Source organism: Ischnura elegans, chromosome 6 (genome assembly GCF_921293095.1).
Source record: "Ischnura elegans chromosome 6, ioIscEleg1.1, whole genome shotgun sequence".
In the NCBI taxonomy this organism is placed as follows: domain Eukaryota; kingdom Metazoa; phylum Arthropoda; class Insecta; order Odonata; family Coenagrionidae; genus Ischnura; species Ischnura elegans.
In genome coordinates this window covers 25,415,651-25,440,163 of record NC_060251.1, presented here as the reverse complement: position 1 = coordinate 25,440,163, position 24,513 = coordinate 25,415,651, and the positions used below count along the sequence as shown (strand labels likewise).

At 35.9% G+C, this 24,513-nt stretch overlaps 1 protein-coding gene across 4 annotated transcripts in view; it reads left to right on the top strand.

Moving 5' to 3' along the window:
* Window positions 1-24,513, top strand: part of LOC124160201 (probable E3 ubiquitin-protein ligase HERC4) — a 56,087-nt gene that overhangs the window by 15,285 nt on the left and 16,289 nt on the right. For 2 of the 4 annotated variants that reach the window (XM_046535983.1, XM_046535982.1), the window contains exons 2-16: window positions 3,189-3,337; window positions 3,748-3,858; window positions 5,468-5,590; window positions 7,561-7,674; window positions 9,581-9,742; window positions 10,345-10,499; window positions 11,186-11,316; window positions 12,464-12,776; window positions 13,218-13,345; window positions 17,209-17,377; window positions 20,052-20,241; window positions 20,519-20,631; window positions 21,071-21,253; window positions 21,471-21,557; window positions 23,954-24,133. In XM_046535983.1, coding sequence (XP_046391939.1) covers window positions 3,189-3,337; window positions 3,748-3,858; window positions 5,468-5,590; window positions 7,561-7,674; window positions 9,581-9,742; window positions 10,345-10,499; window positions 11,186-11,316; window positions 12,464-12,776; window positions 13,218-13,345; window positions 17,209-17,377; window positions 20,052-20,241; window positions 20,519-20,631; window positions 21,071-21,253; window positions 21,471-21,557; window positions 23,954-24,133 — 2,308 coding nt within the window. Of the gene's footprint in view, window positions 1-2,136; window positions 2,246-2,415; window positions 2,638-2,673; window positions 2,889-3,188; window positions 3,338-3,747; window positions 3,859-5,467; window positions 5,591-7,560; window positions 7,675-9,580; window positions 9,743-10,344; window positions 10,500-11,185; window positions 11,317-12,463; window positions 12,777-13,217; window positions 13,346-17,208; window positions 17,378-20,051; window positions 20,242-20,518; window positions 20,632-21,070; window positions 21,254-21,470; window positions 21,558-23,953; window positions 24,134-24,513 lie in introns of those variants that run through there. The other 2 variants (XM_046535985.1, XM_046535984.1) reach the window with 2 other exon arrangements.

Sequence of the window (24,513 nt, the reverse complement as noted above, 5' to 3'; positions counted from 1 at the left end):
GCCTCATGCATGCATTGGTCATCTCAGACGATGTAAAACTCCTACTTACTCGTATAGAAACTTGGTCCCTGTGACGTCACGTGGAGTGGCATCGCATGGGCGCCAATCTGGCCTTTTTCAAATGCAGTTAAAATTGCCATTCGTCTAAGCTGGGAATTATGAAATCAAATAAATTGTATATTATGAATACACTAATGGTGGGTAACGAATCGCAATCAATGCCTTTCGTTTTCTTTGATGAAGGAAACTACCCTATTGCTAAATGTACCATTTGTTTTCTTAATATCATTTTTCATTCTCACCTTAGCCTCTAAAAATTACCCTGAAGTTATTAGTCAATCCACTCCAGTAGCAAAGCCAGAAAACAGTTGAGAGAGGGAAGGGATCACAAATATCAATAGAAGGAAGGCTATGGGGATTTTACACCTCCAACCCCTCAAACCTTCCCCTCCTGACCTGACTGCCCCCTCGGTCAATTTAAAAGTTTTTCGAGTTTTTTTCCGTAACCATCTTCGGTTAAAGTGAAGGCTCATTAAATACACCAACGAATGAAGTTCACCATGAAAAAATATTTGACTTAGCCGGGATTCGAACCTGGATCTCCCGAGTCACCCGCAAGGGTGGTTTCCTTACCGGCAATCGGGAGATCTGGGTTCGAATCCCGGCTAAGTCAAATATTTTTTCGTGTTTAACTTCTTCCGTTGGTGCATTTAACTTCGCATCCGTGCGCGTGACTGCGTACAAAGTCACTTATTCCTGCATTGCTTCGAAGACTCATTGTTTTCCTTTCCCTTCCCAAATAGTCCGTCATTCGCTGCTCTTCCATAAATAAACCATCTTGCATTAAAATTTCAAACACGAATGATTATATTCCGTTTAATTACGAGGGGCGTTTAGGAATGGAAGTAACGGTTTGGGGCAAATCTCGCCGACTCTCTCAGAGAAGTGGTTCTGAGCAAATATCACGTTATTTTTGTCCGCAAAACGCAGTGAAAAATTGCGGGAAGGCTGGGTTTAAACCTAAATCTCACAATGAAGGGGGAGGTCAAATAATGGCTACGATCATCTCATATAATCAATGGACGCCTCTTTATCTCTATTCTAAGACACCAAATTTGGCAATACATGAGATTGTGACGTTAGTTCGTTATAGACAGCGGTTCATCTGTCTCTCTCATTCGCACAGCGGTGCATCTGTCTTTCTTTGCTCCATCTTCACTTCTCCATTTTCATAGTTTTCCAAATTCATTATCATCTTATCATGCCAGTTCCCATTTAATCAGTGGATGTTCTCTAGTTCTTCCCCACTTTTCCAGATATCTGTGTGACTTAAAATTTTGATTAAGATCTCAAGGGCTTACAATTAGTTTCCCGTGTATTATCAGCTACAACAGCCTCTCAAGTGGACAGAATTCTGTGGTGTCAATATTAATTGCAGTGAAAATGAAATATTTTGTGTTTTTTTCGATAAAGTGAGTAATTTGTCATATTTCAATGTGAGCATGTTGGACACACATAGATATCGTGACAGTCGAGTAATTGGAACTCTTCGGACAAAGAAATTAATTTCGGATCACATAAAAGCGCGAAAAACGACGAAATAACTCAAATTTACATTCAATTAAAATAGATTATTGGGAAGAGGAAGAGTTTGCGGGCTAGGAAAGTCATTTTACTGTGATTGTATTGACAATAAACGGTAAACGAATTGCCTTCTTTTTCTTACAGAAAAATCCATCCGGAAAACGAAGGCAGTAAAAAGTTTTCATTGCGATGCCATCGGTTCCTTGCAGTAAAAAACGCTCATATTATGGTGATATCTCACTTTTAATTGTAATAATACATGCAAAATTAAGGGAAAGGTTCATATAATTGAATGGGTTATGTCCTTGAATGAGTATCTATCTAGCTTTCTTTGAACAAGGAGGTTAAAATACATAAAAAATATATAAAAAAATAGAAAGATGTAAAATTTTGACATTTAAATGTGGACATAAATTTCATTTTCGCATTCCATTTTTATTACCTATTTTTCAAATAATTTCATCTCTTGAACTGAAAATACGATCGTCTTATGTCGCTGTAAGGTTGGCAAGGTTGTTGTTATTTGCTTGCAGATTTTTGTTTTTTTATTTCATAAACACGAACACACACTACAGCAATCAAGCACTTGCCTGTCATTGTAGAAATCGAAAATGTGTCTTCCTGCTCCGCATAAAATTAGCTCCAATACGCTATGGAAAAGGTGACCACAAATTTCTATTTGCCTATTTCGGCGAAGAGGACTGAAAACTAGAAAATATAGGATAGGATTATTAAAATAGCTATTTTTGCTTGGTCGAGAAAGATTTTTTTGTCTGCATTGAAGTGAAAGTGGACATATATTTAATACAGTTAATATCTTTTTTTCGACAGAATTTGAGAGTAATCTTTCTTTAATGCTGCCGACGGTTCGCTTACTGCATCAAATATGTATTTGTTACCGCGTTAAATGCTGAACTCTCAAAATATGCTCACCGACGGTTTTATTCACTATATTCTGTTATCATGATATGCCTTTGTCTAAAAATTTACGCATGTGGGCAAGAAGAGATTTGAGACTGTAAATGTGGCGACGAAGGCTAACTTCATAAAAGTGTACGTAAATTTTAATTTGTATTAGGCGGCTATAAATCCAATACGTTATTCGTCTGTCCGCATTTCGATTATTCCTCAAAAAGTCTGTGGGAGCACAACGTGTATCATGTTTTGAAAATTATTGCGGGACAGTAATCATTGCCTGGGACGCGAAAATTGTTTAAATTTTATATAAAATGATATTTTATTTTATTGATCACCTTAAAACGACTAGATCATCGAGAAATCCTCCAAGTTTACCCTCTTCCACGGTAATTCATCTAACCTACTTTTGTGATTAATGATTATTCATTGTATTTTTGTGCTTTGGAATTAATTGTAAACACTCGGGGTGCACGATAATGTTGTAGAATGCTATAAATTTGCAATAGGTCCGTGGTTTTTATGTCCATTGATCGCAAAAACAGAATTTATGGACATAGGTTGTGAAATAATGGGGTAAAAATTAAATTAAGTATGCTTGTATAACATCGTTAGTATCCCTTTTTTGTACTTAAGGTGGAAAATTGCTGTTCAGTGTTCTAATACAGATACCCGATAATGAATTGCAGGTTCTTCCATCGCAGTCGTAGCCCGAATTACGGAATGTTTTGTTGGGGAAATACGGTTAATGGCGAGCTAGGCCTTGGAGGCATCGAAGAAGAACATATTTTAACTCCAAGAGTGCTTAACTTCAGAGAGGCAGCTAATGTCAGTCATGGTAAGCACTAAGACCCTTATGAGTACGAGTATAATGTTAAAGTGGAATGTAAGTTGATCCTTATTGTAGCTCATTCTTGTGTATTAAGATGTTTAAGGATGCTTTTATATTCTTTGAAAGCTCAAAAGGTCGTCTTTGTCAGTAGCTCAGATATTGCGTCATTAAGAGTCAATCTGACAGTTGGGTTTATGTCCCTAATTTAGGCAAATCTATATCATTAAGAGTGTAGACTGCTATTCTGAAGTGCAACCATTATTCAAATGAATCTTTTTACTTGCGCCATTAAAGTAATTTCTTAAAAAAACATAACTTTTGAGTTTTCAGTTTGTCAAATCCGTGTTCAAGTGCCCATTTTTGTCTTGCTCTCTTTTTTTGTTATTTCATTTACTTAAGGTGTTTACTTTTTACAGTGTCATGTGGAGAAAATCATACTGTGATGGTCACAGACAGTGGAGAGGTGTTCACTTGTGGCAGTAATGATTATGGCCAGCTAGGGCATGATGGACCCCGAAAAAGACCAGGTAAAGGAGGCATTTCCATTTTTTTTAGCTGTGCATCCCTTCCTATTTATTTCTATTCGTTAATCATTCTTCTATCCAGTTATGCTGTGGTATATCGTGACATGTCCATAAAATCACCTCTGTTGTTCTTTATTGCAAAGTTGTGACCGCATGACTTGTATGCTATCCCAAACACTTGTTTTTGTGTTGTGTGTGACACTTTTATCGTGTCAAAAATCATGATGTAACTTCGGAGCATCCATCTCCCCTTCCTAAAGCAATAAAACCTGCCAAAGGTGTACAGTATGCATTTTTGAAATTCCCCAAAATATTTTACTCCATCTTCTAAATTTTATTTTTTCTACTTTGAAACTTGCACCATACATCTTCCCTAAGATGCAACTTACTGCTTGATTGCATGTAATTTTTCTTTAAATTTCGAATGCCATTGCGATGCTGTCCAAAATTTGGAGGATTTATTTTGGTAAATGAATAACCATCATGTTTTCAGACTGTCAGTTTGTTTACTCAGGAATGAATATTTGAGTTGTTAAGTTTTGAGTTGAAATGCACATGTTTCTCAGTTGAAAATGAACATGTGTAAGATCCTGGGCCAGGAAGGATAATTTTGGGCTCTGGTGCAGAGTCCTGATATGTGAACATCCATAATCATAATCTACATTCAGCCCTCTAACCAACATTGGGTCCCCAGACCCTGAGTTTTTACCCTTCTCTCCTCGGTGTTGCACCAAATTAGACCTACATAGTCATTAATATGTACATAGTGCTAATACGTACTAGTGTCCTGTCTCAGAAACCTATGAAAAGACCTATGAAAAGTGTGGGTTCTCAATGCTTGAGCTAAATTGTTTTTAACTTTTTAGATTGTAATAGTGCTACAGAGAGGGTTTTCTGCAATAATTAGTTGTTTATGAAAATATCTAATAAAATTTTAGGTATATGCTTTGGTTCTGGTGGGAGGCTACATGAAAAGGTTGCCTAAATAAAGAAAATAATGAAGAAATCCTTGCAGCATTTCTGTGACATTGCTAATTTAAAATGGGTATTTTCCTAACAAGGAATGTAACAAATCTTTTGCTTCCTCTCCAAAGCAAGAATCCAAAGGCAGTTGCTTATTTGCATGAACCATATGAATGCATTGGTCATTCTGCAATTTCTTTTTAACCACTTGAACAAATAGTAATTTTTCACTGTCATACTCTCTGGATTTTTTTTTTAATCGGTTGGTTTAGACTTTACAGGTCTGTGGCATCCGGCTCTGTTCTTTTCGTTTATGTTTTAGCCTTTTAAAATTATACCAACAATTTCATATCTTCAATAGAAGATTGCATTATGGCATTGCCATGTATTTACTTTTCAATTTTATAACTAGGGTTGAGGGTAAGTGTGCAGGTTTCTCCAAGTTTCTCTTCCTTGTAGATTTTTTTTAGTTGCACCTCAGAGGAAGAAGTCGGAGAGGTACTCAAAAAAGAAATTGCTCATTTGAATTCTTGCATAGTTGGGTTAGAAAAAAAGTTAATATTACATACGGAATTGTATTACTGTGAATTTTTTCTTTTTTTTTTTAAATTTTTCATGTGAAATGATCATATCCTTTTCTTTTGAGCAGAACAGGTGACAGCTCTTTCAGACCACAAAATAACTGTGATATCAGCTGGAGCTACTCATAGTGTCTGCGTGAATGAATGGGGTCAAGTTTTTAGTTGGGGATGCAATCTTCACGGGCAATTAGGTGAGTTTGTCACAGAACTAATTTTTTTGTAGGCTTATCATTATAATTTGGTGATTTAGTGATAAGTTTGTTCGGAAAGTGCATTTATGTGGCCATGAATCAAATAAAATGCATTTTTTTCTGTAAATTACTGTTTTTTTCTTTTCCCCATAGAAGTACATATCTTATTTTCATGAAGCATAGATTTTATTCTTAATCCTGAATCACGCAATCATTTTTTCCATCCCTCAGATTGATAGCTCCAGCAACAGATTTTCAGGGACCTTAAATGTGATCGTTGGACCCATTATTTTCTGAATCATACCATTATTCCGCCATCCCTTTCTCCATTGCTTAATCCATCCCATTCCGTATTTACAACTGTTATTTCATTACAGGGGCGCCGACTTATAAAAAATATTGGGGGGGCCCGTATCGGGGGTCTTGCCCCGGGAAGAGTTTATATTCAAAGTGTGTCGCAGCACCGTAACACTATCATAATTCACACCACTTGTTTTCAGTTAACCTGCTTACTGTCTTATAATTATTTGTTTTAGCACATTGTTGAATGTATTTTAAAAGGTAACTATCGTCAAACATGGGAAATAAAAAATACCAATATATTTTTGTGATTTCAACAAGCATAATATAACTTAATTATTATCTTGAATTATTGAGGGGGCTCCGCCCCCCCTAACGAAACTTTGAGGGGGCTCGGGCCCTCTCGAGTCCATGGAGTCGGCGCCGCTGTTTCATTATAAACCAAATGTGGTGTTACAATTGGTGTTAGTGGACATGCATTCTGATTGGCAGAAAGATGGTGCCAGCAGGTTTTAGTAACCAAAGAAAGGAAATGCCGAAATATGGAAAAGGGGATTGCATTCCCATTCCTTCAGCCGTTTTGGAAAATGATCACATGAAATAGTCGTTTTTCTACCATTATCACTGGATGATCACTGGAGCTGTTGCTCTGAAAGGATGGAAAAAATGATCGTGCGATTCAGGCTTCATCGTGAAAGGAACGATAGGAGAGTTAAATATGTAATTGCAATGAATGATTTAAAAAATGAATATCACTCATTGGATTCCACTATATTAAATATTATGTTTTGACTTTGGACCCTTTTGTAGTTCCTTTTTCAAGGTTAATTCCCTATTACCTTGGAAATGTCAGTGTTAGTGTACTGAGACATTAGTTGGTAATATTAAATTGGGTATAGCGATAAAAAGATGATTTTCATATTTCATATTGAGCATTGAAGATTATTACGATGGTTGTTTGTATTGGTATTTAATATAAATATGTAGATCCAGGCTTGATACTCCATACTGGGTTTTTATTGCGCCTGAGTTTTATTGATGGGATGAGAATAAAGAAAGACTGCTGCCCTAATGGAAAGTATAAAGTATGGAATTACGTCACTGACAGGGATGCACAAATACCTGGCAGTACTTAACCTATCCTCAGGATAGCACCCAAAATATTAAATGAAAATATTATTCTGGATCAGCAATTCCTTCCTCTGTCCATGCAGATTATATAATCAGATTTGATTTTTAGAATTTTCCATGTAATTATGAGGCTTTCTCGCTGATGCTCCTGATGAGAAAAAAACATTTCTTTATGAATGAACTTATATTTTAGTAGATTGTGTGGTCATTGGTTCTTCCTCAATATTTAATAAAATTTTGCATTATATTTTTATACCTGCCCTGAGCATTATTTTCTATTGTCCTTGTTAGGTTGTATTTTGGCTGAAAATAACTATGTTTACATAGTATATAATATATACTTTTTTATTTGCAGCATCAGTTTTTTTAAATCATTATTTTGTTTATCCCAATCATTTTTTTATCTCAAAGTGTCTTCATTTTGTCTTTGACGCATTAAAAATGGCTGCAGAGGATAATAGAATTTGCATTAAATACAATTGAGGGTAAATTATAGAGTGCTGGTAATGATTTTTCAATTACCCTTGTTTCTTTTTCAGGTAATGAGCCATTGATACCGTCACAACCTACACCAAAGATTGTAAGAAGCCTTGCAACTGTACATATTGTCCAAGTAGCATCAGGGATATCCCATAATTTGGCTATAGCTAATAGTAAGTTGCTAAAAATATATATAATATTTAACTGTCCATTGAATTGGTATGTCATAGTATTGGAAAGCTATAATAATTCTGAAAAGATCGGTTTTATTATATCTTTTGAAAATGTGTCATTTGGTGGACAATTTGGTTTCTCATTGTGTGCATGTAAATAATTTAGTGTGGACTATGTGAAATCTTTGGCCAAGTCTTGATGCCAATGAATTTTCTTATGTGTCCAAGAAACCCAAGAAGAGTAAAACATAGAGTGAAGTTTACCAGTCATTTCCAGCATAACATTATTTATCCTTTGTAAGATTAGCAGCATCAGACTGGCTCCCTGAAGGATGGAATGGGTCATGGCAGAAATCTCAGGAGTTTACTTGACTCATGTATTAGCCACCTCCAGTATATATTTTGATGCAGTTACTGCTGGGCATACACTCCTTGTCACAAACGGTACTCTTGCTGGTGCAAATTACACCCACTCCTCAGTTTATGCTGTTTTGATTTGCACTGTTTCACATTAGCACTGTTTAAATTTTGAGACCCCAGTTTAACTCTCTACAGTTCTGGTGTTGATGCTCTTTAAAATTCCATCTTCCATAATTAAGTAAAGTAAAATTGAGTTTAATTTTTAATCAATTCAAAATTCAATACAAAATTCATTGTAAACAACCAAATACATTACAGTAAAATTTTTGTAGCCACAGGTAATAGAACTCACTTGTTCAAAGAATTCCTATCCATGAGTCTGGAGTTCAAAGTAAAAACTTTTCATCAAAAATTTTTTTCCTCTGCCTATTGAAATACGGGATGATTAGCAATGAATTAGTGGATCGATATTGAAAAAAAGAGAACCGAGAAATTATTTACTGCCCCATAACACTATTAAGTGAAACTTACCTTCAAAAAAGTGCACAAACTTTCGGAAGTTATTTGGTTTTAGAAATACCGGTTTAGACGAATGGCAATGGTCAATTTTATCCTCATTTGAAAAAGGCCAGATTGGCACCCGTGCGATGCCACTCCACGTGATGTCACAGGGACCTAGTTTCTATATAAGTAGATAGGAGTTTTACATCGTCTGACATTACCAATGCATGCATGAGGCACAGAGCTCAGGGAAACATGTCTTAATAATCACCTATTAAAACTGCCTGTGGTCGGAAAGTTTCCTTCGTTTGATAAGGTATTAATAATCCTTATTTAAGCCAGCATGCATCGTAGCGGCGTTCATAGCCTCGCACCCAGGTACCCTACACAGCAGCATCCAGACGTCACACGGGATTTTCCCAGAATTCATACTTAGCCGTCGCGTTTTCGCGCGCTTGAAAATTTTCACTTTTCATTTAATCGCGAAAAGTAGATATCGTCATTTAAAAATCTAAAAGCGTGAAATACCTACTCAAGTAGTAATAATCTTTCGATTTAGGCAATAAAAAAATAATAGTAAACCACCCATTGTCTTTAATTCATTGGAAAATTGCCGAGTGTTTTTCATTAAATTGAAATAACTTCTCAGTTTTTCTTTGATTATTTTTTAAAGAATTTTGTGTTAATTATCTATCCTGAACTGGAATCAGTCTGCCCAAGTACATAGTTTAAATGAGATTTGTATCTCATTTTATTATTCTTTAATTGGCTTCTGTTCATGTGGTGAGCAAAAATATATTTTCAGAATGCAGTTATGTAGTTATACAGGTCGGTGTAAATTTTTATATTTTGCTGCTATATAAAATTGATGGTTCCGGTTTATTTTGAACATGAACAAGTTTTCAGGACAGCATTATAATCTGCTGCATTGAATGCATACATAATACAGTATTCTTTTTTAATATGTAGTTAATTAAGTTACATATTTTTCAGTGTGGAATGATACCTATATTGTTGTACGAGTTTCCTTCTTTTTATTTTCCAGATGGTGATTTGTATTCATGGGGTTCAAATACTTACGGACAGTTAGGCATTGGAACAGTGGGAGGGGATGTTGGTAAGCCCCAGATTGTTAAGTCTTTAGCGGGAATACCTTTGGCTTTCATTGCCTGCGGCGGATTTCACAGTTTCGCTGTTTCCAAATCAGGTAAGAATATGTGAAGAATTTCCTGGGAATGTCTGTCAAGTATTGTGAATGAATTTATGCCCATTATGCGTGTGGATATGGTATGACTAATTTTCAGACTACACTCAGATGAGTTGGAAAGATGAGTTGTTTACAAGCATATGGTTGCTCAGTTGTCTGCGATCATCCCCCTAGAAGGGAGAGGAATGTTTCACTGAAAGTAATGGGTTGATGAGGGAGGAGCTTATTTAAAAATATTTTTATGTATTTTTGAGACAATTATTTTTATGCATCTTCTTAAGAATGTCACTTTTTGAACACATGTTATTGTCAAATATCTTTCACTTATTAATTGTTGGCAGATTTGAAGGCTTGAAATAAATAATAATTGTGTATATTTGACTTCTTACGTAATGCATTCCAAATTATGAATTAACTTTTCATTTACAAAAGTAGATACCTCCAGTGGCCACTTGTGTTTTACCACTTTTTGTAATGCACATTAAACATTTCATTTCAATATGTCGATTAGATAGCTGATACCCTACCTGTGTTTGGGAGCGTACTGTCATAGGGTAACTGAAAACTGGGTAATGATAGGCTTCCTCTGTGATATTCTTAAGGCGCTGTGTTTGGCTGGGGAAAGAACACTTTTGGCCAGTTGGGGCTTGGAGACCATGCTGAAAATAAAAGTTTCCCCACACAGCTGAAAACGCTAAGGACAGTTGGAGTGAAATACATCTCATGTGGAGATGACTTCTCAGTATTCCTTACCAAGGTTAGCACATCTTACATGTATGTTGTATGATTTTATTTGAAAAAGCATGCTACAAGCCTCCCTGCCTTACAGTAGTTGGTAAACTAATGAACTATTATTTCGTTATTTGAATTTAGTACTTGAATTTATCGCAGATATGCCTCAGTAATATTTAATGACAGATTAAGAAATTTTCATTATTTCACTTAAAAATATCAATGAAATATTCATGTGTGATATTAATCTTGATAAACCTGTTACACCATTAATCTCTTGTTGATTAATCTAGATTAGTCAATAATTTTATTTTTTTTAACTCTTGGTGAGGGAATGAAAATTTTTTCCAATTGTATGTGGTAGTGGCTGAGACGGTCATATTTATTGCATTGAATTGATCACGGAATTTTATGTTGAGAAAGTTTCTTCTCATATCTCCTTCAGTCATTAATTTTCCGTTTTGTGTTTTTTATATCCACTTATTAAATCAAGCTTTATTAGATGTTATTCTCAAGCTCCTTTCTTGGCCTCATGCATGAAACCAGTTCTAATAAATAAAAGCAGGAGGGGGACTCATATATGATATTGTGGTGGACTTTCTCTGTTGCAGAAATGCCTCAATAATATTGTTTTGTGTCAGTTTTTATTCATTAGAAGTGGTGTGTTGAGGAAAAAAATTAACTACATATTTTCCTTGTAATGTCCATTAGGATGGAGGTGTATTTACCTGTGGGCTTGGAAACTACGGGCAACTGGGGCATAACTCCAAGTCAAATGAAGTGCTCCCACGAAAGGTGATGGAACTGATGGGACTTGCTGTTACTCAGATATCTTGCGGAAGGTTTGCTATTGCTTTTTCTTGCTTTGTATGGTTACCTTTAATTATCATGCATTTCCTTTTGGCCAAAATGTCTAGCCATTTGGTAATGTTGAGCAACAAATTTTTACACATTGCATAATTTCCATTTTATTACTCAGAACTTTTGTGATAACATACCTAAGGTAATTTTAGTTTACTTGTGAGTTAGTCTTTTTAGGGGTTAAATATAAATATTTATGTTTTGTTTTTAAGACCATAAAATATAATTGAGGTGTCATCTAGAATTTTTAAAGGTAGGTTGTTTGTTTATATCTTCTCAAAGTCTGCAAAATATTTTTGTGACAATTTTATTAATCCTTGTGTTTTAGTAATGGCATTTTGAGATATAAATTAGCTCTGGCTGGTCGTGTTTCTCAATGTGCTTCTGTATTCTACAGCCACAATGATGTCTCATTTGTATACTATGAATTACATTCACTCCATATCATCCTCTGAAGGTATTTTCTTTTATTAGATACTTTCAGTCAAGGATTGGAATTCTTTATCACCACTCTACTGTGAATAATCTTGAGTAATCCATTCAGTCCTGAAACAAATACCAATATCTACTATTAAAAAGTGAGAAAATGTATTTTCTTTAAATATGTATTTGGTGAAATTAGGATATAAGGAGGCATCCATTAATTATGTGAGGCATATAGGGGGAAGGGGGTCGGTAGAATTGTAATATTAGTAATCGTAAATACTAGTCTTCTTATCTTAGATAAAAATAATCAAAGAAATTGTTTTTTTTTTTAATTAATCCAGTGCAATTAATCTTAGATTCACGTATTTACACTGAAAATATTCATTTTGAACTATCTCATACAAGATTATAGGGGGTAAGGAGGTCATGCCAAATCTCTAGATACATATCTCACTGAGGGGGGTATAGGGTATCCAGAAATTGCCAAAATCACCTCACGTAATTAATGGACACCCCCAAATTTATCTAACGTAGGAGCAAGTGGGTAAAACATGTTTTCATTATTTAAAACATTATCTTTAGAAGTTGAAATTCATGTAGGGGTAGAAATCAATGAATATTTGCCATCAGGATCCATTGCTAAATCTGTCTTGCTTACTGTGGCATAGAACTGTATGTAATATATTTTTATCCATTTTCCAGGAGGCATACATTAGCATTGGTTCCAGGAAGAAATAGATTGTATGCCTTTGGTCTTGGCGGAGTTGGCCAGTTGGGTAATAGGCTTGCTGTAAATTCTCTCACACCCCAGCTAGTGCTGGGACCTTGGCTGCCAAACAACGTGAACGATTCTGATACATTGGCTCATCCACCCATTGCTCAGCCCCATAGCTCACCTGTGCTCGAAAAGGCGACAAGAAATGGTTTGAGCTTTGAAGCTGTTGCTGGGAAGTGTACGGTGAAGAGTATATTTGCTGGCGGTGACCAGTGTTTCATGAGGGTTGCAGACATGAGGGTAATCATTTGATGTTTGTTTGCAATCATCCTTTTTGAGAAGTATAATTACATACACTATAAATTGCTCACAATGAGTACATTTTATTTGAATAAACTTGAGAGTCTTGTTTTTTTATGATTCATGGTTTTGGCCTACCTTTTTGTTGGTTTTATATCTTTATGGCTGCTTGTATTACTGCTCATTGCATTTTTATTGCCAAAATTTTTGATATGATAAATATAAATCATCTTTGCCAGTGATATCACAACTGTGGAAAGGCTATCAGGTGATGGCTTTTCTTTCACTGTTTTCTTCTTCTTATTTTGTGGGCTAGCCATCGCACAGAAAAATTAACCTGTTAGAGGTTGCTAAAAAATGTATTATTCGGATTGTATTCAAGTTTACTTCTTAGAAGTTTAAATATATGGAAGAAATAACAGATTATTTATTTTTTCTTAGGATAACATTCCAGCCGATGATTATAGAGAGCATGATCCTTCGACGCAGATCCTCACGATTGCTCTTGAAAGATTAAAAGAATGTGAATCAGTTCCTGCAGACTCCACTGTGGACCTTGATTTAATTTCGTGAGTATATTTGTGATTTTTGTCAGAAGTAGTGTGTGAGGACTAATGAATCTAGAATAGGCAACACCTGGTGCCATCCATTGGTCACTTCTGGGGGCCCAAATTTTATTAATCCCTACAAAAATATCATAATATTGTTAAACATAAGTTTCCTGGTAGCACAACTGGTAGAGTGTTGGGTGCCACATCTTATGGTTTTGGTCTGGCCCTTAGAATTTTTATTTCCGTCATCTTTCATTTCTCTGTTGTCCACCTTCATTTTGTGGGTGACTATCAATTTCTTTTCCCATCTACCAATTTATACATGTGTAAGTTACCACAGGGTTCACCAGAAAGTGCAGAGAGAACCCAAGGAAGGGGGTTAAAGAATGGGGTAGTTTCCTTCATCAAAGAAAACGAAAGGCATTGATTGCGATTCGTTACCCACCATTAGTGTATTCATTATATACAAATTATTTGGTTTTAGAAATACCGGTTTAGACGAATGGCAGTGGTCAATTTTATCCTCATTTGAAAAAGGCCAGATTGGCGCCCATGCGATGTCACTCCACGTGACGTCACAGGGACCTAGTTTCTATACGAGTAGATAGGAGTTTTACATCGTCTGAGATTACCTATGCATGCATGAGGTCAGAGCTCAGGGAAACATGTCTTAATAATCACCTATTAAAACTGCCTATGGTCGCAAAGTTTTCTTCGCTTGATAAGGTATTAATAATCCTTATTTAAGCCAAGCGCTACCAGCTAGGAGGGTACTCCTCTACCTGCTAGCGTCCTGCGTCGTATTATCGCTCAAAGCCTCGTCCCAAGGTCACCTCACTTGCGGCAGCGGGAACCAGAACAACGTCGCACGGAGTTTTCCCGGCATTCATACCTAGCCGTCGCGTTTTCGCACGCTTGAAATTTTTCACTTTTCATTCAATCGCAAAAAATAGATATCATCATTTTAAAATCTAAAATTGTGAAATACATACTCTAGGAGTAATAATCTTTCGATTTAGGCAATAAAAAAATAATAGGAAACCACCCTATTGTTCAAATATATCTCCTTTTCACATAGCACATTCATGCATAAGATCCCAGTTCCTTAGGCATATCCCCCATCGTCTCTAACCCTACTGCGTTGAGACCTATTCCCCACTCACGTCGTTGCTAACTTGTGGTTTCCCTGCTCAGCATTGCCAGATGCAAGTGGTAGGAGGCAGGAAAGGTGTACCTGCTTGCTCAGGAGCTTCAGAGCGTGGGAATGCAAGTCAACGTTGGCTCTGAAAGATATTTATTTGTGTGACTATTGCATTGTGTGTATTGATGAAAGATTATGTAATATAAATAGAGATGGGACAAGTAGCATTTTTCTCAAATTTGAATAACGAATATGAATACTTAATTTTTTCTCTAATAACTCACTCAAATATCAAATACTGAAGTACTGAATATATATTTTTTCATCAATTTAAAATAAAAACAAAAATTAAAATGAAAAATGCTGATCACTTTGCAAGTCGTCGTACTTCAATACGGCTCCCAAATGCTGACGCAATTGTCACCCACGTTTACATCAAACTTGCATGCATGAAGCACCGCAATGCTTTTGTTTTTTCTTAGATGCATATTGTAGGCTGTATTATTAAGTATTGCTTTACTGCATTCTTTGAAAACCAAAAATTTAATAATAAAGTGACAGTATCTTTAAAATGAGAATATAGTGAAACCTCTATTTTACACTTCTGGATGGGCCACTTACAAAAAGTGCAAATTGAGTAAATTGTAAAATAGAGTATCATTACTTAAAAGGCGGTATTGTTTGGAACCTGATAAAAACTCTTCAAAATCAGGGAAAATGTATAATGGGTGAATGTAAAATCGAGGTTTCACTGTATGTTCAACATAAATTCGAACATGCAACAGGGAGTCATAAACGAATAGCCTTTGTGTGTGCATTTGGAGGTATACATACATTCTTTTTAGTGGATTCATCTGGTTTATATGTATACTAATGCTTATTTTCAAAGACAAGTTTTCATAAAAATATTATTAGAGAATTGAACCAATAAAATATGCAAACCTTCATGTAATACCCAACTGTTGTCAATAGATTTAAATTGAATTATGAACAATCTGTGCGTTGTATTTGAAATTTGAATAATTGATAACTTTATGTTATCGAATATTGAATTGTGTAAAAAGCTCATTATTCAAGGTATTCAGTGATTCGACTATTCGAGCATCTCATCCCTAATTATAATGGTTCCTGGCCCGCTAGGAATATTTTTGACCCGGTAAAACATATACAATCAAAATCCTTACAAATCTCTCCCACACAAGATCCATAGTGCAAACCTGCGTCACCTTAGGCAATGAGAAAGTCGTGTCATAAAAAGAATAATTGGGGGTTCCCGTTCTTGTTCAACTTTTTATGTAGTCTCTGGCTTTACCACTGGGGCTAGGCGCAGTGAGGGTTTTAAAGGATAAGGCAAGGGTTGGTATGGAATTTTATCTCTTGACCTGTGAACATGGATTAATATTACTCACACTCCAGTTCATTTCAACCACACATTAAACTTTTCACAATTAAACATTTCAGCAACTAGCATAGGTGAAAAAACGAATAATGAAGTGAATAAATGTGTTATTTTTCATGAAATCCAGAGATGTGTGATTTCCCTAAAATCATCCCCCCCAATCTTCTTCCTTTTGTTGCTTTGTGTCTAAAATCTACTCGTTTGACGTTGCCCCGACCTGAGATACTTTCTTGCCCAAATTTTAAAGTTTTTACGTTTAGTCATGTATCACAATATGGACTACAAGTAGTGATTTGAATGATCTTGGAAGCATGTGGGAGTTGTTTGCATCTAAGATCCTGTGAATCAGCAAAAATAAAGGTTTGATTTGGAGGTATTTGTCCTTGTTCCTTGTTGTGAACTGTGCTAGCAAAAATCAATGGCCATACGATGTAGGTAGCATTGTATCCTCTCAGTCTCCTCCTGAATGACCAATTTTTGAGTCAATTTTGAGTAATTGGATTGCACCATTATAGTACAGTGGAACCTCGTTAAAGCGAGTACGGGGTATAGCAAGACCCCCCCTATTACGAGAGATAGCCGATGCACCGTCAATTGATCCTATAATAAGCATGTAAAAAAATTCGTTTTTACAAGGCCCTTTTGGTGTTGGCTCTCGCCATAGTGAGGGTTTCACCGCCGGAAAAACTTACACCAAGACTCCTTAATCTTTGTAATTGCTAGCGATCTGTTAGAAATGAAGTTAATGGAGTGCTCAGTCTCAAATGTATGTGGCAAACTGTCATTCGATAAATAAGTAGTTAATTTTGGTGAAAATATTGTGGCATTAGCATTTGCGAGTGCTTGATCTTCTTTTGTTCCTCGGGCGGCAGAAAGCAGTCTTCAGCATACCCGCACGTCCATGAGTTGCATGAATAGAAAGCATTTGATGGAACATGCCATGGCCAAAAAAACACCAAACACGTCTAAGCGAGAAAATAAAAATATGGGAGTAATATGAGGTATATTGGCTATTATTTGCACCACCTCCGGTAAAGCGACAATTCGCTATAGCGAGTGTTTATTGGTGCACCGTGGGGTGTCGTTTTATCGAGGTTGCACTGTATATATTTTCCATAAAAATATTTCCAGATATGCTGTTATGTTCATATATGCACGCTTTGATCACATGTTATATCAAATTGGCCTATATTGATGTAGTTCACTTTATATATTATTGTAATAATAAACTATCATCTTTGTTGAAATTGAAGTTGAAATGGGTGCACATTTAACTTAATCTGAAGTGTATACGTAATCCCTTTAATAAAATGTAATACGCTATTTATTTTTCTCTTAAAGGTATATCGAGACAACATTTGGGAGCCAGGCATGTATGAATGGTTCCTTTCTGATGCCTGGAAACTTGCATTTTTCATGTTCAGCTCGTCACCATGGCATTGACATGTCACTTGCTCAACGATGTTTTGGTTCACTTGCCCGATCAGAGAATCCATCAATTGTTGACGTGGTAAGGATGCTTAGGTAATATTTACTCAAGCTGAAACTTATCACCCATCATCATGCTGGTGTCAGAAGTTAGTATTTACTTTGAACCTTTACCTACTTATTGACTGAAACCTAAAATGGGTGGAAGGAAGTGAACGTTCTAATGACCTCAAAAGAAGTGAGCAAGAAAAATTTGGCTTCAACTCGGTTGCTGTTGAAGATAAGTCGGTTTAAATCTTTCAAAAGGAAGGCAAAAACATGGATGTCTTGAAGTTATGTGTCACCACCATGAGACAAATTATATTAAAATAATTTTAAACTAGGGTGCTCAGAAGTCAAACAGGGGGAGAGATTTATTTATTAAGTATCATGGTGTAGGAAATAGATTATAAGTTAGTGTTAGCAGAAACAGATAGTTTTGGCAAAGAAAGGTATAACCCTAGAGAAAAGTTAATTTAGTGCCTAGTCTAATGAGGCATGTGAAATTGTCCTGAAAATCTAACATGCACTACGTTTACCAAATTGAACTTAGATTGGTCTGAATTCAAACTGATTTGGAGAGAGAAAGTGAGTTGACCGGGTGTAATGCATTTCCCTAACAGAGATTTAACATTGATTTCACCTGTTGATTCTGTTATTTACATTTTTGGTGCAGGTCTTTGTCAAGTGTACTTGTCTAGTTTCCCAGAATGGAGTTAAAGGTAATGGCATCAATTCTTCTGTCAGCATAGCCTAATGATGTCGCCATCCTCCTAGCCATCCATCCAACCTAGCCATCGTAATTTATTTTCTGCAATAACATCGTCAGTATGTTGGTTTTCACCCCGTGGAGTAACACAAGACAGTAGGTGCTCAGCAGTTGAGTGAACAACCACCTATTTGGAAACACCTTTACCTAGTTAGCCTTTGTAAAATAATGCAAATATTTTGAAAAATAGGATTGGAGGTATACTTAAGAGGAACATAGTTTATAAATCTCACTCAGATATAATTCAATCCTGCTGAAAAAATTTTGTAACGTAAAAGCAGTGCACTTCCCTGCTAGCATTCACTCAGGTCACTAAGCACTCAGCTGTAGACTAGTGATGGGTCGATCATGAACGATTCGATCAAAAAGATTGAATCACTAGGTGAATCAAATGACTCATGATTCATTTCGTTAAACAAGTCGATCATCAATCATCAATCACTCCGACTTCCGGTTTCTTATCAATCATCCCGGTTTCCGGTTTGTTTCAAAATTTGGAACGATCGATGCTTGATCTATTTTCGTCAGGGCAGAAATAGTTGTGAGAAAATTAAATACTGTGTTATGAAGACCTGAATACTTGTGTAATCTTTTTCTTAAGTGTTTTCCAGCAGTTATCAGCATTAATAACACCGATACACGTAAAAGGAAAATATTAAGATGACTCCTGTAGGAGAACGTTAAGAAGTATAAGTTAAAGCTGGTTACATTTTATTGTGCCGTTCATAAAATTATCCTGCAGATCAGATTCATGCATAGCGTGTGGTGTATTTTGTGATATATTTTGAGATACGTAGTTAGAAATTATTTTATTAGTGTTGAGAAACTGTGGCAGTTTTGCCTTCCCAAATATTTTCATGACACTACTTCCTTCATTTTAGCAATCTAATATACTCATCTAGGAATTCACAATCAAAATAGTATATGAAATGATAATATGGATAGCAATCAGCGTTACCCATGCTCTTCGCAGATGAGGCAGTATTTATTCGATTATTCAAAGTGATTTATTACATCCATTGATTGAGTCTTTTCGATCATGATTCCTTTTGAGTCTTTTCGATCATGATTCCTTTTGAGTCTTTTCAATCATGACTCCTTTGAGTCTTTTCGATCTTGATTCATTTGAGTCTTTTCGATCATAATGATTGAATCAATTGATTGAATCACTTATGTGACTCGAGTCAAAATGATTGAATCACTAAAATGATCGACTTTGCCCATCACTACTGTAGACTGAACAACCAAGTTCACGAGAATGAGTGCCTCAAATGCATGGAAGGGAAACTGACATTAAAAAATTATCAAGGTAACGAAGTAAAACTTGTGCAGAGGATAACTCATAGAAAAATCATAGTATTGCTGGCCTTTTGTCAGCAGAGTTAAGTCCTCACCTGGCAGTGGCGCCAACTCCATGGAGCTTTAGGGGGCATGAGCCCCCTCAAAAATTCGTTACGGGTGTGAGAAAAATATGTGTCAGGCTTGTCGATTTTCCCCGGAGTGTCCAGATTTCGAGATTCGAGTTATCAGGGTTCTAATGTTGATCATATGACTCTTCAAAAATGCTTAAAAAACTTAAAACTCACTACTTATCAAATTTCCCGGGGCAAGATCCCGGGAAATTTGATAAGTTTGGGCCCCCCCAATATTTTTTGTAAGTCGGCATCCCTGTCACCTGGCTAACCGAAGGTCAGGGGTTCAAGTCCCTCCTGGGTAGCTGGTCCCTATACAGAACCTGGGTGTTTGTTATCATTCTCTGTTGTTATTCGTTACATTCCTCCACTTCAAAGGTTTAAATGTGCTGTTCTCAGGCGATGAAGATTGATAAAAAAATATGTGGACAGCAAGAATCGGAATGGTTGCTTAAGCAACCAGTATGCTATAAAGAGTTAATTGCAATGCAAATGATAATAGCAATTTTAGTAATGAGTGTATTTTTGCTTTTCAGGTGTTTAATTGTGTTAGTGGAACACTTTTACAGAGTTTAACTCGTAATCCTCCGGATGTTGAAACTTTGCGTGTGTACCTAGTCTTACCATTATATCATGGATTTGAGAATGCAAAAAATTTTGAAACCCTTCAGTGTTCCTTTGGTCAGTCAGTCTTAGGGTTATCAACTGAGGCATCTAAAGTAGTCGGTGAGTAGACATAAATTTATATTTTTCCTGTATATAGTTTTCTGGCTGTAATTTTAAGTTATCACCACTCTTGAATTGGAACCTGTTATGAACTCCCATGTATCACATTTGGTGTCAGAGTAAAATTGATAAAGTTTGAGATGTAATGTATCAATATTTATCATCTAGAGATTTCTATATGCTAATTGCTTATTCCATTATTTATTTTTGAATTCTTTACCATTGATTAGTTATTTATGAGCAACCATTTCTGATTGGGTTTAAACTTTTTTTCCAGATATGTGGTGGAGTAGTGCATCAGCTGATTATTTTGAAAGATTAGTGCGAATATTCAAGAATGTATTGGAATATTTGATAAAGATATCAACCTCTGATGATGCTAGGAAAGAGGTATGTTGGATGTTTCTATTTTAATCTATATAATTATTACATATAATAAAAAAACTTTCTCAGGAAAGATAAGTACCCCAACAGTGTGGCAAACTGAGGTTAAACCATTTTAACTTTTTTAGATCTTAAAGTTTATTGTATGTGTAATTTTCATTTCTAATATAATACACCTGGTCCTTTTTATTTAATGCATTCACTTTGGCATGAACAGTCGGCTATACATATCTAATCTCCACCCTTCAGGGCTGCAATTTTTTCTGCTTTTCTTTCACTGATGGTTTTCAAATTTAGTGTTGTAATATCCGTGGGTTTTTAGGTGGAGAACATAAGTGTGTTTAGATTTTTTTTAAGTGTGAACATGTCTGTAATTTGAATCAACGAGGAATGAGTGCGTATTTAAGATAAAGTTGAATGCCATTCATATTCTCATTCTTTTCAGGTGGCTTGGAACCATAATATAGTTGTGGGCTTAGAAATCCTCAGAGTCCTCAATGATCTCAATAAAAAATGTGTCGGTGGTTGTAAAGTGCCTTATGAAACATTTTATTTGCATGAACTTGTGGAAAAAGTTAATTTACCTCATGATTATATCCGATGGCTCACTGAAAAAAGTGGATTCTCAGTGAGTAACAAATTATTTCTGTTTTAACAATTGTATTTACTTTACTTGGCCTTAATCATTTCTTATAAAGTGACCTTTATTATGTATCTACTGTAATAGTTTGTGATAGAACTAAGTTGATGTAAAATATGCAGTTCTTTTTAATTCGGGAAAGTTATTATGTCACAGTGAAAACCATGGTATGTATTGACTAATTAATGGTCCTCCCCTTTTTCAGGCTACCAGTGTATATTTCTGTGACTATCCTTTCTTGTTTGATGTTAAAGCCAAAACATTACTACTTCAAACTGATCAAGCTATGCAGGTAAGTTTACTCCCTTGATCTTTAAAATTAAATGACGTTGCTTATAATCACATGACATATGTATTATTAATTCAGAATAGTTTCTACAGGGTGTGGTAGATAAGTAATGAGACTCAATCTAGAAAAACAAATTTATTGATCCTATTTGTACAAAACGTTAATATTCTTCAAAGTACTCGCCTTGGGCGTCGACACAACGTTGCCAGCGCGTTTTCCAAGCTTCATAGGCCCCACTGTAGTCCGTTTGAGTTATCCCAGTTAGTGCCGTCGTGACAGCACGTTGGATGTTCGGAATATCGTCGAAACGATGACCCTTCAGGCATCTTTTGACCTTTGGAAATAGGAAGAAATCAGGAGGACTCAAGTCAGGGCTGTATGGTGGCTGTGGCAGAACTTCAACTCCAATTCGGGTCAAGTAGGAGGTCACGAGGAACGCTGTGTGCGCCGGAGCGTTGTCGTGGTGGAGACGCCAGCGTTGAGCAAGGTCCTGTCGCTTCCGTTTGACGGCTCTGTGCAATCGCTGAAGGACTTCTTTGTAGAATTCGGCATTGACAGTTCTCCCCTGAGGGACAAACTCTTTGTGAATTAACCCCCGCTTGTCGAAAAACACGAGCGAGCGACTGGTGCGCCGCGCGGCGGCCAGTCTCATTACTTATCTACCACACCCTGTATATTGTAACCTGCCATCCAAAGGGCCCTCTCTTCCCACACCGACTTCGCCCCAAGGAGGTGATTATTTAAAAAAAAAAAAAAAAGGAAATATTAACCAAATGACAAATCTCCGGTAGGTGTTGGGAATCGCCCGCGAGGGATATAAGCATGTGACTACGATTAATAAGAGACGGATAGTCGCCTTACATTATAACAAAACAATTTATTGGATAAACAAAATCAACCAATTGGGCTGGACAAAACAAAAAGAAACTTGACTTCAAAAAACAAATTAAATGAATGAACCGCCCTCTTCCGTCTATGGCAGAGAAAAGTATAAAAACCACACCCATTAGTACACACATGCCTACAATACACTGAGATGGGGAATTTCACTTTGGGGGGAACAGTTGGGGACAGTGGTATTTCACTTCTGGGGGAACAGTAGAAGACAGTACTTAACACAGCCGGGTGACCACAGCTCCGTGGTGCCGATTCCTCCTCCTCTGGTCTATTTCCCTCTCCTCTGCTGCCACTTTTTTCCCACTGCGTCGTCCCTTTAGTACACTTGTCACCTTTTCTATTCCATCTCCCCTTTTCACTCTCACGTCTGTCCCTTTTATATCCTCTCTAGGGTTCAGCGGCGTGCGGAACTCAAAATTCGATGCGAATTCCGACTCATCGGAATTCGGCAGTGCCCATGAATTTAAGAAAAAAACATAATATACATGTGCACTAAGCGGGTAGTGGCTATCTGTTACAATATGATTAATATATGATAAGAAGAGATAAAGAATGCTGGACCAAGGGAATAAATTGTCAAATGTGACTCATCTCATTTTCACTCCTACCTGCAATTATTATAAGCAGGAAAGCAGATAAGGATGCGTATAAATGGGTCTCAAGATTCCTAAAAATTTTTTCAAGGTTTTCTAAAAATATAGGGGGTGATCCATTGTCGATGTTAGGTTTTTTTTAAGAAGTGAAGAGTATTTCAAGCATTTTTTTAATTCATGAGGATCAGGTCAGAACTCTTAATAATCTAATATATAGCAACGCAAACATGTTCTTTGATGCATTTTAAAGACATCAAAAGTGACAATATTAGTGAAATTTGGTGTGAATAATAAATACATTTTCTTTGTGCCTCTCTTTTCCAGCATTAATGTTTGCACACTGCCTAAAAATTTTACAGTTGTTACACAAATTTATTGTCACAAAATTGGAGAAAAATATGGTTCAAAATTTATTTTTTTCATTTTAGAGATAATTTTTTGGTTAAATCTTGTTATTCATGTTAATAATTTTAATTTCAACACTCATATTTTTAAGTCTGAATTATAGTTACTGTTTTTGATGGCATAGATTCAGACTAAGTTTTTAATTAAGCGTTTCTTTTCATTGCTTGTTTTTCAAAAGGTTTTAATGAATTTTGTTCAGGTATTTTGAAAATTGCCTGAAATAACGGATAAAATTATCCGAAAAATGATCTGGTTCATAAAACCACTGTTTCTATCTCAGATCTCAGGTCAAAAACTGGTGGTGAAGTATAGTGACCCATTTACACTCTTATTAAACCCTTTGCACTTAAGTTTTGTCCCATGCCTAGTTTTACTGGTTGCTTACGCTTTGCTGATTAAGAAATTTTGTGTTGGCCAGATTGCACAATTCTTTCTACATAATTTTATTAATATTTAGTCTTTAGTTTTATCATTAATATCTCTAATTTTAATGTTTTTTTTTAGATGCAAAGTGCTGTAAATGAAGCCGCATCCAGAGCCTTGCCATTTTTATTATTTGGTGGTGGAAGCTCGATATCCCAAATGCATTTCCTCATACTTGAAGTCAGTAGAGAAAATCTTGTTGGCGACACCCTTGCTCAGCTTCAGAGTCTTGACACTCGAGATTTGAAGAAACCATTGAAGGTAAATAAAATAAAACATCAAGTAAATTCGCATTGATTAGAAATTTCATTTCTATGTCTGGCAAATTTTCAATTTATGTAAGATGTAGGCTCGGCACGAGTTATGAACAACAAAAAATTTTGAGATTCTGACAAAATGACCTGTAAAGCTCATTTTGGTGTTACTTTTTTTATAATTTTTGTTATTGATACTGCTATGATTGCAGGTGTACATTTTATTATCCATTACAATTAGCAATGAGTGCAATCTATTTGTGAAATCGTATAAAATCGTTTCAAGCTTGATTTTGTGGAAGTTTGCTATATCCATGATAAAAACACAAATGGTAATTTAATTTACAAGTACCTTTCATTAGAAACATTTTGTATAAAATCCAGAAT